At 38.6% G+C, this 16,438-nt stretch overlaps 1 protein-coding gene across 4 annotated transcripts in view; it reads right to left on the bottom strand.

The window, feature by feature from the left end:
* Positions 1 to 1,126: 1,126 nt before the first annotated feature.
* The window catches only part of map7d1a (MAP7 domain containing 1a), an 84,233-nt gene continuing 68,921 nt past the window's right edge, over positions 1,127 to 16,438 (bottom strand). For all 4 annotated transcript variants that reach the window (XM_061674058.1, XM_061674061.1, XM_061674059.1 and 1 more), the window contains 6 exons: positions 11,702 to 11,806; positions 9,660 to 9,710; positions 9,516 to 9,576; positions 6,425 to 6,482; positions 4,619 to 4,848; positions 1,127 to 1,700 (listed from right to left, as the gene is read on the bottom strand). In XM_061674058.1, coding sequence (XP_061530042.1) covers positions 1,690 to 1,700; positions 4,619 to 4,848; positions 6,425 to 6,482; positions 9,516 to 9,576; positions 9,660 to 9,710; positions 11,702 to 11,806 — 516 coding nt within the window. In that variant the 3' untranslated portion in view covers positions 1,127 to 1,689. The remainder of the gene's footprint in view (positions 1,701 to 4,618; positions 4,849 to 6,424; positions 6,483 to 9,515; positions 9,577 to 9,659; positions 9,711 to 11,701; positions 11,807 to 16,438) is intronic.

Below are 16,438 nucleotides of genomic sequence, written 5' to 3'. Positions count from 1 at the left end.
CTTTTATACCCAATCATGACACCCACCTGTTCCCAATTAGCCAGTTCACCTGTGGGATGTTCCGAACAGGCGCTTGATGAGCATGCCTCAACTTTCTCAGTCTCTTTTTCCACCTGTCCCAGCTTTTTTGGAACGTGTTACAGCCATTAAATTCTAAGTGAATGATTATTTGCTAAAAACAATCAAGTTTATCAGTTTGAACATTAAATATCTTGTCTTTGTAGTGTATTCAATTAAATATAGGTTGAACATGATTTGCAAATCATTGTATTCTGTTTGTATTTGTTTAACACAATGTCCCAACTTCATTGGAATTGGGGTTGTAATTGGAAAAATATGACTAATTTATCAAAAAAACGACTTTTTGGAGGGAAATATCACTATTTGTTTCTTCCATCCAGCCAACCATTTTCCATAGCACTTAGCCTGTTCAGCATTGCGTAAACTGGAGCCCACACCGGCTGACTTCAGGCAAAAGGCGGACGACACGCTGGCCTGGTAGCCAGTTTGTCACAGGCAACTATTCACACCTTCACTTAGTGGGAATTGAATGCATGGGGCCTGCACCAAAGTCCAGCGTAAAAAACAATACACTATCTGTCACACACAACTTATATGTCTCTTTAAAAAAAAGTGACATTGTCTTTTTCACAAACAACCCTAAAGGGACTTTTTTGTGAGAAATGTTCTCATATTATGACTTCTTTCAAACAAATATATTTTCTTAGAAAAATAGTTTTTATGGAAAACAAATCTGACTGTGTGTAACACTACAACTTTCTTTCTTTTTTAAGGCCTTTTTATGTTTTTTTCTTAGTCCTCTGTCATAGTTTTCTGGGGAGGGGTGGGGCGTGCATTTAATGTCATTAGTTTGTTTTGTTTCTTGGGGGGATTTTTTGTGACGCTAACACATAAGGGTACCATTGATGCGCCAAGAGAGAAAGTGTCATGATTACACCAGTGTGGTACATAAATACACTCATTATATGCTCCAAACTTATAACAGTATAAAATGCCACAAGATGACAGTATTGCTATGCAAACACCTTACTGTTCTCTCTCCGTGATCAGGCCTCTTCGAGGGGTGAGCATTTTTACTTCTTTTTATTTTTTATTGTACTCCTAATTAAGAAAAAAAAACCGAACAGACTAAACAGACTAAACAGCTTTAAACAGCTTAGACTTGTTGAAATACTCCCTTCTGGAGCTTACAGAGCACATCAAAATATATGTATTGCCTGTATGCACACACGCCCACACATACACAGATCAAAGCAAATGAGCAAAGACTTGAGTCATGCTCATTTGTAATTATTTAAAACAAAAAACATATTTTAGCTTTTAAATAGGAGAATAAATCTCTATGAATATGAATTGGCGCTTTAGAGATACGTGACTTCCATTTTATTGAAGCTGTGAGTTATTATTATCATTGCTGCTTCTAATCAATCATATGAACAGTCGGCATGTTGACTTAACAAAGTTGCTTCCCTCATTTATTTACACACACAAAAAAAAACTAAGATTTCCCTCCAGTTAAAGAAGAGTTAACAATGTGTGTTTGTGTTGTGATGCCATCTGGGAATGAGGTGCACGGGATCTTCACATCCCTTTTCAGGCGTCGTCCACGCTCCTCCTACTACCTCCAAAGGTGGAAAATAACAGCGAAACGCATGATCGACCACCTTGTCACAGCACTTCTGGAAGAACAAAAGGCAAAGTGGAAAAACTGTTAGTCTAAAAGTAAAAAAAGAAATCTTAAATCTTAATCTAGAAAAATAGAACTTTTTTTCACAAAATGACTTATTACCTATTTTCTTTAAAAAGACTTGGAAAAAATTAGGACTGTAATATATATTTTTCCTTGAATTTTTTTTTTTTTTTTAAAATCACCGTTTTTTACATTGCAACTATTTTCTTGAAAAATACAACTACAAATAAAAAACAAATGTGATAATGTTTTTCTTCATGTTGTTTTCTTGGAAAAAAAATAGGACGTAGGCGAATTCTAAAAGAAATAACTTTATCTTTCGTCCTGGCCGTGGAACAGTGGACCAGCTCTACACCGCCGGCAGGGTCCTCGAGAGTGCATGGGAGTTTGCCCAACCAGTCTACACGTGTTTTGTGGACTTGGAGAAGGCGTTCGAGCGTGTCCCTCAGGGGGGTCCTGTTGGAGGTGCTTCGGGAGTATGGGGTGCCGAACCCCCTGATACGGGCTGCTCGGTCCCTGTACGACCAGTGTCATGGTTTGGTCCGCATTGCCAGCAGGAAGTTGGACTCGTTTCCGGTGAGGGTTGGACTCCGCCAAGGCTGCCCTTTGTCACCGATTCTGTTCATAACTTTTATGGATAGAATTTCTAGGCGCAGCCGAGGCGTAGAGGGGGTCCGGTTTGATGCCCTCAGTATTGCATCTCTGCTTTTTGCAGATGATGTGGTTCTGTTGGCTTCATCGAGCGGTGATCAACTCTCACTGGAGCATTTCGTAGGAGAGTGTGAAGCGGCTGGGATGAGAATCAGCACCTCCAAATCTGAGGCCGAGGTCCTCAGTCGGACAAGGGTGGCGTGCCCTCTCCGGGTCGGGGATGAGATCCTGCCCCAAGTGGAGGAGTTCAAGTATCTCGGGGTCTTGTTCACGAGTGAGGGAAGAATGGAACGGGAGATCGACAGGCGGATCGGTACAGCGTCTGCAGTGATGCGGACTTTGTATCGGTCCGTTGTAGTGAAGAAGGAGCTAAGCCGAAAGGCGAAGCTTTACCTGTCGATCTAACGTTCCTACCCTCACCTATGGTCACGAGCTGTGGGTTGTGACCGAAAGAACAAGATCCCGGATGCAAGCGGCCGAAATGAGTTTCCTCCGCAGGGTGTCCGGGCTCTCCCTTAGAGATAGGCTGAGAAGCTCGGTTCTCTGCCCCCGCGACCCGACCTCGGATAAGCGGAGGAAAATGGATGGATCTTTTGGATTGATGGATTTCTTTTTTCTTGGAAAATATTTATATTGAAAAAATACTATTCTTGAAAAAAAATCTTATTAAAACTTTTTAATTGAAAAATGTCACTTAAAAAAAAATTAATTACTTTGTCAAAAATAAGTGTTTTTCTTGAAGAAAACACAACTCAAATTTTTTTGAGAAAAAAAAGATTCTCGAAAAAGCATACTTCTGTAATATTACTTTTGCAAATTGAAAAATGAAAGTATTTTTCCAAAAACTGATTTTTTTTTAAAACTAAAAGTTTTTCGTGAACAAAATATAACTTATTCTTGAAATTTTCTCCAAAAAAAAAAAAAAAAAAAAAAAAAAGGTTCATTCTGTAAAAAAATCTGAAATATAATTTTTAAAAAAAAATTGAAATATGAAACAATGAGACTTTTAGATAATGGGACAGACTTAATTGTACATGCAAATATTACGTAAACCTTTAAGTATCACTTTAATTTTCAATTTAGTAACTGCTAACTCACACATACGTATCAGCAACGTCATTGGAAATAGCTCTCAGGTCAAAACCGTCGTCTCACGTGTCCGTCGTGAGTGAAAAGGAGACGAGGGAATGTTTTATTGGACAAGCGGACGAGCAAAGTCAGATGCACGTTAAAATAAGATTTGGGGGCGCAGACAGATGGCGGTTTGTTGCCTAACAGGTGAAAGATATAGAAAAGTGCAGGGGTGGAACGGGAGGGCAACGTGGTGCTTAATTGCTCCAGAGTTGGGTTTCTAAGCTCCTTGCGGATCGATTCTTCTCCTCCTCGTCACTTTTTCCATCCGAGGAATTCAACTCAGGAAGTTGGCACGAGTAGTAGAAAAAAAAAAAAGCTGTCACCATCCATCAGCACTTAGTCAAAGAGCTCTTTTACTCCTCTTTTAGACTTCTGTCTTCCCACTCGTCAGGTTCACGTTGTTGCAAAACAAACTCTCAAGGCTATCGTCTTTTGATCGCTTGTGCCTAACCTAACAAAGAGGTTAACCTCCCGCACACACACACCTTCAAATGCTCTCTGTACACTTGCACAAGTCAACTCTGCTGTACTTTTGTTCACTGTCAAGATGACTTAAGATTCACACCTTATCCTCATAAAAAAAAAAATCTATTTTCTAGAAAAATATGCCTTTTTTGGCGGCACGGTGGACGACTGGGGTTCAGATCCAGGCCCTGCCCTGTGTAGAGTTTGCATGTTCTCCCCGTGCCTGCGTGGGTTTTCTCCGGGCACTCCGGTTTCCTCCCACATCCCAAAAACATGCATGGTAGGTTGATTGAGGACTCTAAATTGCCCTTAAGTGTGAATGTGCGCGCGAATGGCTGTTTGTTTATATGTGCCCTGCGATTGGCTGGTAACCAGTTCAGGGTGTACCCCGCCTCTCGCCCGAAGATTGCTGGGGTAGGCTCCAGCACGCCCGCGACCATAGTGAGGAAAACATTCTTATTTGGTTGGAAATTATGAAATTTTCTTGAAAATGCAATGCAAAATGCAATCTCTGGAAAAAAAAAATTATTGTCGTATTTAAGAACTTTTTATTTTTAGGAAGTATGGAGATAATTTTGGATTTTTTATTCGCTGTTTCCGTCCAATCTACCAATAAGAGCAGAGCGGCGTGTCACATGGTTTGTTTTGATGGTGTACCTGCGACGTGCTGCGTCTTAAGCGGCGGTGCTTTCTTCACGAACGCTTCGTCTCCATCGAAGGCCAGAATGTCGGCGGCGGTCCCGCTGCCCTCAGAGCGTCCTCGTGCTCCGTTGGCGGCATTGATGATGATGTCCTCCACCAGGTGCGCCGCGTCCACATTGGCCGACAGACCGTTGCGCTCGCATCGGCCCAGCTCGACGCCGCTGAGATGAGTTTGGCCCGCAGGGCTGCGAGGAAGACGTACGCAAAATATTATGGTGACTCACACAAACAGGTGGAAAATTTTCAGGTTTCTTGTAAATTTCCAGTGAACTTGGAGGTGATTTAATGACAATACTCGTATTTGTACAAACCTTGTTCTGTAATATTACTTCTTTTATCGAAAAATGCAACTTAAAAACAATCATGACTTTTTTCGTTAAAAAAATACATTCTTAAACAAAATATATTATTATATATTTATTTTCGATTTTCTTTCTTGTTTTACAACTTTTTTTCTAATTGACAAAAATGCAACATTTTTCCCAAAAAATAAAAAACAATATTTTGTTATATTCAATATTCACAATAAAAAAACAATATTCAATATTTTTCTTGAACAAAATACGACTTATTGTCATTTGTTTCCATGGCAAAGTATGATTTATCCATCCATCCATACATTGTCTTCCGCTTATCTGAGGTCGGGTGGCAGGGGGAGTAGCTTCAGCAGGGAAACCCAGACTTCCCTCTCCATAGATTTATTCTTGACAAAAACCTTTTGTCTGTAATATTCCGAATAAAAAAAATACAAATAAACGTTTTTTGGGGGAAAAAATATGATTAATTCTCCTCCAAAACCTTTTTCTGTAATGTTAACACTTATTTTTAATCGGAAAATCCATCCATCCATTCTCTGAGCCGCTTCTCCTCACTAGGGTCACGGGAGTGCTGCTATAGTGCCCAGCTATCATTGGGCAGGAGGAGGGGTACACCCTGAACTGGTTGCCAGCCAATCGCATGGCACATACAAACAAACAACCATCCGCACTCACAGTCACACCTACGGGAAATTTAGAGTCTTCAATCAACCTACCATGCATGTTTTTGGGATGTGAGAGGAAACCGGAGTGCCTGGAGAAAACCCACGTAGGCACAGGGAGAGCATGCAAACTCCACACAGGGGGGAGGCGGGGATTGAACCCCAGTCCTCAGAACTGTGAGGCAGATGCTCTAACCAGTCGACTACCGTGCCGCCGGAAAATCCAACTGTTTTCAAAAATAAATTCAAACGTTTTTAATAATAATTAAAAAAAAAAAAAGACTGAATTTTCAATTTCTTTTTGATACAATTTTATTCATTCTCTCCCCAAAAATTGTTTTGCTAGAATATCACAGGATGTTTTTTTATCCCAATTGAAAAATCCCCCAAAGATTATTGGAAAAACACAATTATTCTCAAATTTTTCTTGAAAAATATAACTTTTTCTCTCCGAAAATATGACTTTTCTGATCATGGGACAGACTTAATGTTACAAGTTTTATTCATAAATGTTTTACGTCACCTTTTAATAGTCATTAATTAGTAACTTATTAAGCACTCTCACATCATTAAAACTATATTACAAATTGGAAACTTTCCATGGGAATTAACCGGGAATTGAGATGAATTTAATGGAAAGGTATCATACTCGAGCATAAATATAAAGATTTTGTTTGATCATAAGCAGGTATATCCATGCAAAATAGATACTGTAGATCTCCTTCCACTCTTCACGGTGGTCCGACATCACCGTAGCAACAAGGAAGGAGTTTGACCCTCACCGCTGTCTGCTGTGTCCGTTTTCCGTCTGGCTGTTGTTGTCCAGGTTGACCTTACATTCTGCAACACAAACAATTTTATTTTACACTTCCACATTCAAGCACTTTTGGCATAATTAAACATCACGCCTCAACTATTTTACCTTTATCATATTTACATACACACACAAGTGTAGGAAGTGATACGTTTTTTAATAGCACACCAAGACGAAATATAAAGAAAATGCTCGTATGTCATAAGTACCCAGACTTTCTGTAAAAAAATACAAATAAATTACCTGTCTCTCATAATATTGCATCTTTTTCAAATCTGACTTTTCATCTTTGAAAATAACGCAATTTTTCCTCAAAATAGTGTGAATCTTTATTGTTTCACACAAATATAATATTCTCATAATTTACTACCGCTTTCTTGTAAGATTAAAAATAATTATTCCCCAAGTTCTCAAAATATTTAGACTTTTCTTGAAAAACTTGAGCCTTTGTTTCCCCCTCATGATATTATATTTTCTTGAAGGTTTTATAAATTGTCTTTTGAAAAAAATACAACTTTCACCTTTTTGGGGGGTAATATGACAACTTGTGGGCCATATTGAACCTTTTCTAGAATTTCAAGAAGGGTTCACATATACTAGTAACAGAGACGCACCACTAATATTCAACATTTTGATGCATTTGGCATCTGCCTTTTTTTCTCCACTTTTTTTAAGCGACAGCTTTTTATTTTTTATTATATTATATAAGAGATGCTGCTGACCCTAGGAGCTCCCTGCACTTTTGTTTGAACTTAAAGCAAAGATAAGTAAAAGATGAACATTCCAATTCTATGGAAATTTTGGAAAAATATTTACTGTAGAATTTTTTTTTTCTGCCGCTTTTTATTTGTTTTAAGTTTACATTTAACTTTATAAGACATACTGCTGAGCCTGAGCTCACTGCACTTATTGTTTGAATCTTAAAACAAAGATGTCTATTGTCTAAGATTTAAAAAAAAAAAAAAAACTTTTAACATGTTACAAGTCTGAAAAGCTGTTTAATAAACATGTGCTTAAAGGCATTTAAACCAAGTATGGAAGTTTGTATTATTCAAAATTTTGACGCCAATATTTTCCCTTTTCAGCAAATGCTCTAAATATCGGTTATCAGTCTCTTTGACGACTAATAATCAGTATCGCCCCTGAAAAAACTATATCGGTCTATCTCTACTAAATAATGTAACCGTGATGGATGTTACTGAACTTGATTTCAGATATGTTAAAACATGTTTTTTTTTCTCCCCAAAAAATCTGACATTCTTGAAAATTCTGACTCTTTATCGGTGAATGTTATGACTTTTTCATGGAAAAAATGGACATTGTTATAATATTCCGACTTTCTTAAAAATACTTTGTCATAGTTAAAAGTTAAAACATGTTACTGTGTGAAATCGATGGTCTCAAAAGGCTTCCCAGTGTTCCTTCAGTTTTTCAGAAGCATCTCTTGACATTGTCATTTCCATAAGGTTTTGCATGCCTTTTGCCAGGCTCTCAACAACTGACCAATCACAAGACGGAGAAACGTCTTAAAGAGACAGGCGATATATACCAGAAGAGCGCGTGTTGTATGTAATTCAAAACATCAAATTGATGTGCCGAACGAGACGCAGTGGGAGGTTGTACAAACGGCGCCTGTGCTTAATTTCCGATACAGCGCAGCTGCGTAAATGTTTGAGGAGATGAAGTACGCTGCGTTACACGTGTGCTCCGTTTCCAAAGTAAATGCAAGGCAGCCCACTCGCTCTTCCTGCCCCCCCGTCCGTCCGTCCGTCCGTCCGTCCGCAGCGCACACATGCGTCCCAATGAGCAGATGAGGAGAACACAGTGCAGCTGTGCAGGATGTGATGAGCGATACAAGAAAAAGGCGTACATACAGCACAAGCGGGACGGACGGCCGTGTGTCATGCGAAGTGCGTGCATGGAGGAGGCTTGTTTGCTGATGACAGCATATCATTTCCTCAACAGGATGTAATTTCAAGCCCTTTCTTTATGAATCAGTTCAACATCGCTCATAACATTTTTCTCAATATTATGTCTTCCCTCAAAATAGGCATTTTGTTTTGAATTCAAATATGATATTCTTGTGTTATTGAGTTTTTGTTGAAAAAGACACTTTTTCTCATAACATGAGGATTTTTTTTCTCCTAATGTTACAGAATCTTTTCTCGAAAGAACAATCTGAAATTCTCGTATTAAGTTTTTTTTTTCTTGAAAGAAATTCTCGAAGAATATGACTTTTTCAAGGAATATAACTTCCGTGGAAAACTATACATTATTTTATTCATTATTTTTTGTAATATTCCAATTTTCAACTTTTTTTTCTTGAAAAGATAAGACCAATTGAAAAACATTTCAATTATAATATAATAATAATATATAATAATAATTTTCTTGAAAAAGACTATTATTTAATTGTAATATAAATAACCTTTTCTTGAAAAATATCTTTGTTTTTGCTTTTTTTTTCATTAATTATTTTCCTCTCAAAAATAAAACTGAAATTCTGGAAAATTATGACTTTTTATCTGTGAATGTTATGACTTTTTCATGGGAAAAAATTGACATTGTTATAAGATTCCAACTTTCTTAAAAATAGTTTAAACTTTTGCTTTGTTAAAAAATTAGACTTGAGATTTAAAAAAAATATACTAAAATACGACTTGAAAAATACTATTATTTCATTGTAGTATAAATAACCTTTTCTTGAAAAAATATATTTGTTTTGTTGTTGTTTTCCATGATTTTTTATTCTCTCAAAAATAAATGTTTTTCCTGGACTATTGTGACTTTTTCCTCATCTGACATTCTTGGATTATAACTTTTTACTTAAATATGAGATTACTATTGTTTTTTTTTCTAAATTACTTATTTTTCATTAAAATATCTTTTTTTCTCAGTTTTATTTTTAATACTCCATATTTTAAGCATCCTTGGATCTCTTGAAAGGCGCTATAAAAAAAATCTTGAGTTAATAATGTTATTATTGTTACTTTGAGAAGGATGGGAACCCTGTGTCATATATTTAGAAAACACTGTGATGTGACTGTGATGTTGCTCACCTTTGCTGCGTTCCACCTCTTTCTCGCTCACTTGAGGCGGCAGTGGCGCTGATTTTATCTTCTGGAAAGAACAATCAAAAGATTTCATTTGAAGATTTATTGCAAATATTGTAGTTCATTAATAATTAATAGTATCCAGGGTACCTTGTCACTCGCGTTTGATTTGCGTGTCCTCTTCATGATCTCTTCGAGGCGCTGGGAAAAGTCAGAATTCAGATCAAATCACACACACACACACACACACACACAAATCTGACATTATCCTCATAATATTATGACTTGAAAAAAAAAAAGACTTTTTTTTTTTAACAGGACCCCGTCAAAAATTAGGTCATCAAGAATATACTTTGTAAATGAGATGAGTTATTTTACTGAAAGAATCTTACTGAAAGAATCTGACTAGTCGTCAAGAAAATCTGATATTCTTATACTCTGACATTTTTCTTGAAAAACGTTTATTTAAAAAAAAATGATCATAATATTAAAACTTTTTTATTGAGAACTCAAAAATATTATTATATTATCATATTATGAATTTTTTCTGGGGCAAAAAAATGACTATTCCCATAATATTTTAACTTTTTTATCTTATTATTCCAGTATTTCTTCTTAAATAGCGCCCTAAAAAATATAACTTTTCTCCTAGTGTAAGAAAATGACTTTTTTCTCCATACCATTATGAATTTTGTCTGGAAAAAAAATATTTTTTTTCTAATAATGCAGCATGGTTTTGTAAAATTATGACTTTTTTCTTGTAATAATTATGACTATTGAAAACATTGCAAGTTTTATCTGATAAATCTATTTAGTCATTCATTCATTTGTCTTCCGTTCTGCTTATCCTCAGTAGGGTCACGGGCGTGGTTGAGCCTGATAAATCTATTCCTCTTAAAAAACATATTTACATCTTTTGTGATGTTCAGACTTTTTTTTCTTGAAAAATAAATTATTAATGAACTAATATTATTATGTTATTGTTGTTATGTTGTCATGTTATTTTTTCCCCTCATAATAGTATGACTTTCTGTAAATAAAATAAAAATAAATAGAAATCTGGCTCTTATCGTAATGTAATGACTTTTTCCTCTTATTGCAACTTATTCTTACAATAATACTTTTTCTCTGAAAAAAAGGGTTTTATTTCATATGAATGACATTTTATGGAGAATTAACAATCTTAATATGAGAAATTTACTTTTTATACTGTTATGATTTTTATTTTGAAAAAAAAAAAGTTCTTGTAAAACCACTTTTTTAAATGTGTATGTTTCTCTGTAAGTATATAAATATATCTCATGCTTATGTTGAGCCTCATAAACATTACAACTTTAGAAATTCCAGGACAGCACTTTTTTTTTCTTTTCTAATTGATTCCTTTTGGAAAAAAGCAGAGCCATGACTGGGTTGACTGAATTATACCTTTTAGTCTGACTGCATGACTCCTAGCCGTTATAGCATGTAGCCACGAGAGCAGTCTCAACTGGTGGGTCGCGGACCCATTTTGGGTGGGTTGCGGACAGCTCGTAAAAATTTACATTGGCGTATTAATCTTTTGATTTTTACGTTACAGTACAGAGGCATACCAAGTTCCCACGTGGAATTTAGATAAGCGACAGGAAATTAAACTCACTTGTGATCTTCTTACGAGCTTACTCCGTAAACAAATACAGTGGACCTCAGCCTCTGGCTCGCGGGGAAGATATCAATACATGCTATTAAAAATATAACGTATTGAACATGTTTTCAGAGGCTATTTTTAAACAAAAAATGCTTTTCTGATCTTAAACTCTATAAAATTGGGTCACGGCTTTGCAACGATAGGAAAATGCGGGTCCCAGGGTGACACCAGTTGAGATCCACTGCACTAGAGTGCTCCCATGCCCCCATAGACTCAGATGACCACTCTTGTGGCCCCACACGGTGTTTATATTTAACTCTCATTAAAGCAGCTCTATTAAACAACAGCATGCTGACAGGTGATCCCTTGTAAGCCTGAGACATTCATCTAAGTTCCCGGGATTCAGCAGAGCCAATGTTGTACCGGGAATATGATACCTCCACCAGGGAGAAAGAGAGCTTTTTTTCAATTCAGCCGGCATACTAGTGTCATGTCAATTCGTGTGCTCAGGATGAGGAGAAGGCTGTGGACCTCAGCAGGGAAAGAGTTAATGAAGATGCCGGGCTACCTTTTTCCTCTCCAGCCTCTCCTGCTCCTCCTTCTGGAAGTGCTGTTCCCTCTCCAGACGCTGCTTCTCCGCCTCCTCGCGGGCTTTTGCCTCGGCTTCTTCTTTCTGAGGACAATATCCAAGCACGTTTTTTTTTTTTTTTTTATATTATTCATAAGACACACAAGCGAGAGTAGCGGTTGCAGCCAATTCGGGACACCGCACGGCGGGTGTGGCCGCTCCCTAAAATGATCGCTTGCCCAACCACAAAGGCGATATTTTGGTTCTGGAAAACAACTTATTTTAAAAGCACACTTAAGCCGTCTTTATCAAAACAAATAGTTTAAACAAAACTGTCACGGCTGCGAAAGGCCACAAGAGGGCGGCAAAGTCAGAGAAACTCAGGAGGGGACAGAGTTGATACGTTAGGATTGACACGATCACAAAAACAATTATTTTATTTGGATATTCAAATTCTCATCAAACATTGTTATTGTTTCTCAACTAACCCCAACTCAACTTTATTTACACAGCACTTTAAACAACAACAGCAGCACACAGTGCTGTACATTATATAAAAACAAAACATAAAAGCAGTTAAACATGGACAAATTTAAACAGATTAATTGCAATGTTAAAAACAATAGAAATAACAAAACACTAGAACAGTGCAGAGTGTCATGCTGTGTTGAAAGCCAAAGAATAAAAATTACTTTTAAGACAAGTTTTAAAAATGGAGCATAAGGGGACTGGCGTACTGTTGCAGTTCTACACAGCGGTCATCGAATCAGTCCTGTGTTCTTCCATCACAGTCTGGTTTGGTGCTGCTACAAAAAAGGACAAACTCCGACTGCAACGGACAATCGAAACTGCTGAAAGGATTGTCGGGACCCCCCTACCCTCCCTTGAGGACTTGCACGCTGCCAGAACTAAGACAAGAGCGTGCAAAATCCTCTCGGACCCTCCACATCCCGGTCATCGGCTCTTCCGGCTCCTTCCCACAGGTAGGCGCTACCGATCAATGCAAACTAGAACTAGCAGACATTCCAACAGCTTCTTCCCTCTTGCAATCAATTTCTAACTTACAATTCCATTGCAGCATGCTGCCAATTTTTTTGTCTGAGTTTGTTGTCACATTTCTGTCGGGCCAATTATATATTACTCGTGCACTCACTGTAGTAGTCTCGTCACGCTGCACTATTTGCATATCTGTTGTTGACCAATACTGGCCACTCATGCCAGAGTAGCATCTGCCCCATTTGCACACTGACTGAGGAGTATCTGCAACATTTGCACAATCAACATTGTCCCAGATTATCGCACTACTCGTCACTTTAAACTGCATACACTCCTTGAAGTCTCGGTGCCCTTTGCACAAAGGTCATTGCACCGAACAATTGCGAGATTAGTCATTTGAACTGCTCTAAGTGCTAGAGGACTCTGCATCTTTTTGCACAATTGTCAAAGAAAAATAATAATTTGTACCGGCATTACCAGATAACTAGCAACCCTTTATTGCTCAGTGACTGTTTTTGTCACTTGACTGTCTGTTGTCGTACTAGAGCGGCTCCAACTACCGGAGACAAATTCCTTGTGTGTTTTTTGGACATACTTGGCAAATAAAGATGATTCTGATTCTGATGTTGAGAGGGAGGTTATTCCAAAGAGATGGAACTTTGGCACGAAAAGCAACTTCACACGGCACCTGTGATTTTTTAATTAAAAAAAAAAAATTTTAACGGATGGAACCAAATGCTATGAAACAATGATTCCTTTCTCTACCCACTGAAGAGGCACAAGGTTAGTGTTTGTGATACTGTGAGACAACATTTATGTGAATTTTGTCCCAATTCAATGTAATGTAAAGTTGATACGGCAAAGTTTTAGCCCAATGTTAAGCTTTTTTTTTTGTCATCGGCGCTTACGTTGGTTTGAAGACTAAAATAAACGTTAAAAACCATCAGTGCAACAGTGCAACCAACCGTTTACCTTGTTAGCTGTCTCAATGTTGGCATAGATGTATTTTATTGTTTCACTCACCCAACTGACTTGACTGAAGTTCCGCGCGGTGTAGGCTGAAGCTCCGAGCGGGAGGGAACACGTCAGACGCTACACATCGTGAAAGCCTCCTTTGCGCAATGTAATCTTATTCAAAGTGTTGCACTGAGGCGACTGCTTCATTCATTCATTTTAACAAAGTTAAGACACACTTTTGTTCGCCACCGTTTGGCACAAGCACGTCATTGTGCCCGTTCTTCATTGTTGGTTTATGCCGCTTCTTTGTTGCTTTTCGTAACTTCTTCTTCGCAGCTAGAGTTTTAGGCATCGAAACTGGGAACCGAAATGTTTAAATTTGAACGGTTCCGGGAGAATCGGAATCAGAACGTTAGTCCCGGTTCCAATCGGTTTTCGATTCTCGATGCCCAACCCTACAGAGAGTTAAGATCGGGTGAGACCATTTAAAAATTTATAAAGGAATCCAAAAATGGACTCTAAAATGTGCAGGAACCCAGTAAAGACCCAGAACTGGAGTGATGTGGTCCTTACTACATGCTCCAATTAGGAGGTAAACAGCAGCATTTTGATTCGACTGGTTAGCAAATCTGCCTCGCCATTCTGACTACCAGGGTTCAAATCCGGCCTCCCACTGTGTGGAGTTTGTATGTTTTCCCCGTGCCTGCGTGGGTTTTCTCTAGGTACTCCGGTGTCCTCCCACATTCTAAAAAAATTTCATGGTAGGATGATTGAAAACTTATTTGTCTGTAGGTGTGAATGGTTGTTTGTCTCAATGCGTCGTGCGATTGGCTGGTGACCACATCAGGGTGTACGCCGCCTTTTGCCCAGAGTCAGCTGAGATAGGCTCCAGCATGCCCGCGACCTTAGTGAGGATGAGCGGTATGGAAATGAATAGATGGAGACATTTTAGGGAGGACTCCCCTACTCCAAAATAAAGTGTATTACAGTAATCCAAGACGAGATATAACAAAGGCATGGATTACTGTTTCAAGGTGCTGTTGTGAAAGAAGAGGCTTCACTTTAGCCAGCTGCCTAAGATTAAGACGAAACAAAAATGCTGGACTTGACAATAGCAATAATCTGGTTAGCACATCTGCCTCATAGTTCTGAGGACCGGTGTTCAAATCCCGACCCCGCCTGTGTGGAGTTTGCATGTTCTTCCCGTGCCTGCGTGGGATTTGTCCGGTACTCCGGTTTCCTCCCACATCCCAAAAACATGCAGTGTAGGGTAACTGAAGACTAAATTGCCCGTAGGTATGAATGTGAGTGTGAATGGTTGTTTGTTTCAATGGGCAACCAGTTCAGGGTGTACCCCGCCTCTCGCCCAGAGATAGCTGAGCTAGGCTCCAGTACGCCTGCGACCCTTGTGAGGATAAGCGGAACGGAAGATAATGAATGAATTAATTAATACATTTAAATTCATCGTCCAGATTAAAGCCCCACTTTTTATTACTGTTGGCTTTTGATCATGTGTCAAGGGGCCCAAGTCAAAAGGGTCCACTGGGATCAAACACCTTCTGCTTTCTTATCATTAAAATAAAAAAAAACTTTAATGCCATCCAGGCTTTAATGTCCTCAAGCTAAAATAAAAGTGGCCTTAAGGAGAGTGCATCCTCTTTATTTCGTGTGACATAAATCTGACTGTCAACTGCACAGCAATGAAAAGAAATCCCATGCTTCTTAGGGTGTAATGCAGTGATAAATACAAAGTATTTTAGTAAGTAAATATTTGCAAATACAAAGAAAACAGTAGGGGACCTAAAATTGAACCCTATGGAGCCCCATAAGACAGTGAGGGAGTCCAAGCGACCAAGGCTTACACACAGTTCTGCCTGCCAGATAGGATCGAAACCCCTGAAGAGAGCTACCACTAACACCCACCAGGTGCTGCAAATAAGGCAACAGAATACTGTGGTCCACAGTATTGAAAGCTGTAGTCAGGTCCAGCAAAACAATAGGCCATAGTCCCCGGAGTGATTAGCCAGGAAGATGTCATTAAAAACTCTTAAAAGGGCAATGCAGCATCTTAAAAACTGACTGCAAGACCATTATATTATGTTGACCCAGAAACGTCTTCGACTGGGTGTGAACCACCCTTTTCCAGGATTTTTTAATACAAAATGCAGCTTCAAAATGGGTCTAAAATTTGCTAGCATACCACGATTGAGCAGGGGTTGCACCGCAGCATGTTGAAAATTTTGGCCGACAACACCAAAAGACAGACTGCTGTTTATAATGGCTAGAACAGACTGCCCCTATACTGGGGAGGACTTCCTTAAAGAAATGAGGAGGGAGTCATATGGGGAGACTGATAGCTTAATCTGGCCAACCACACCTAGGAACCTCAAGGGAGCCAACTCAAATGAATTTAACACAGCCGAACAAGGAACAGGGTCAGAGCACTCTGTTTCACTTAATGCCTGGATCAGACTTGAAGACAAATTTGGTCTTTCATGATTGCACTATGTCAAACTACTGCCATGAAATCTGACCGTACCTCGGTCAGACAGTGGCAACACCACATGTACATGTATTCCGATGCCACCGTATCCCATCTTTTATGATCACTGGCCTATATCTTGTTAAATCAAACACTGTTGGGGAGGCATGACCAGAAAACATGTCACCTTTCATTGCAGCCGGTTCCAACTGTTACCATGGCGACAACAAGTTGTTGTCAAACAATGGATTGCTCCTGCAATATTGTTTCGGGGAAAAAACATGCAGAGTCACTGGGTGCTC

This window comes from Phycodurus eques, chromosome 4 (assembly GCF_024500275.1).
Source record: "Phycodurus eques isolate BA_2022a chromosome 4, UOR_Pequ_1.1, whole genome shotgun sequence".
Taxonomy (NCBI): Eukaryota; Metazoa; Chordata; class Actinopteri; order Syngnathiformes; family Syngnathidae; genus Phycodurus; species Phycodurus eques.
The sequence above is the reverse complement of the archived record's forward strand: the minus strand, read 5'-3'. Positions and strand labels throughout refer to the sequence as shown.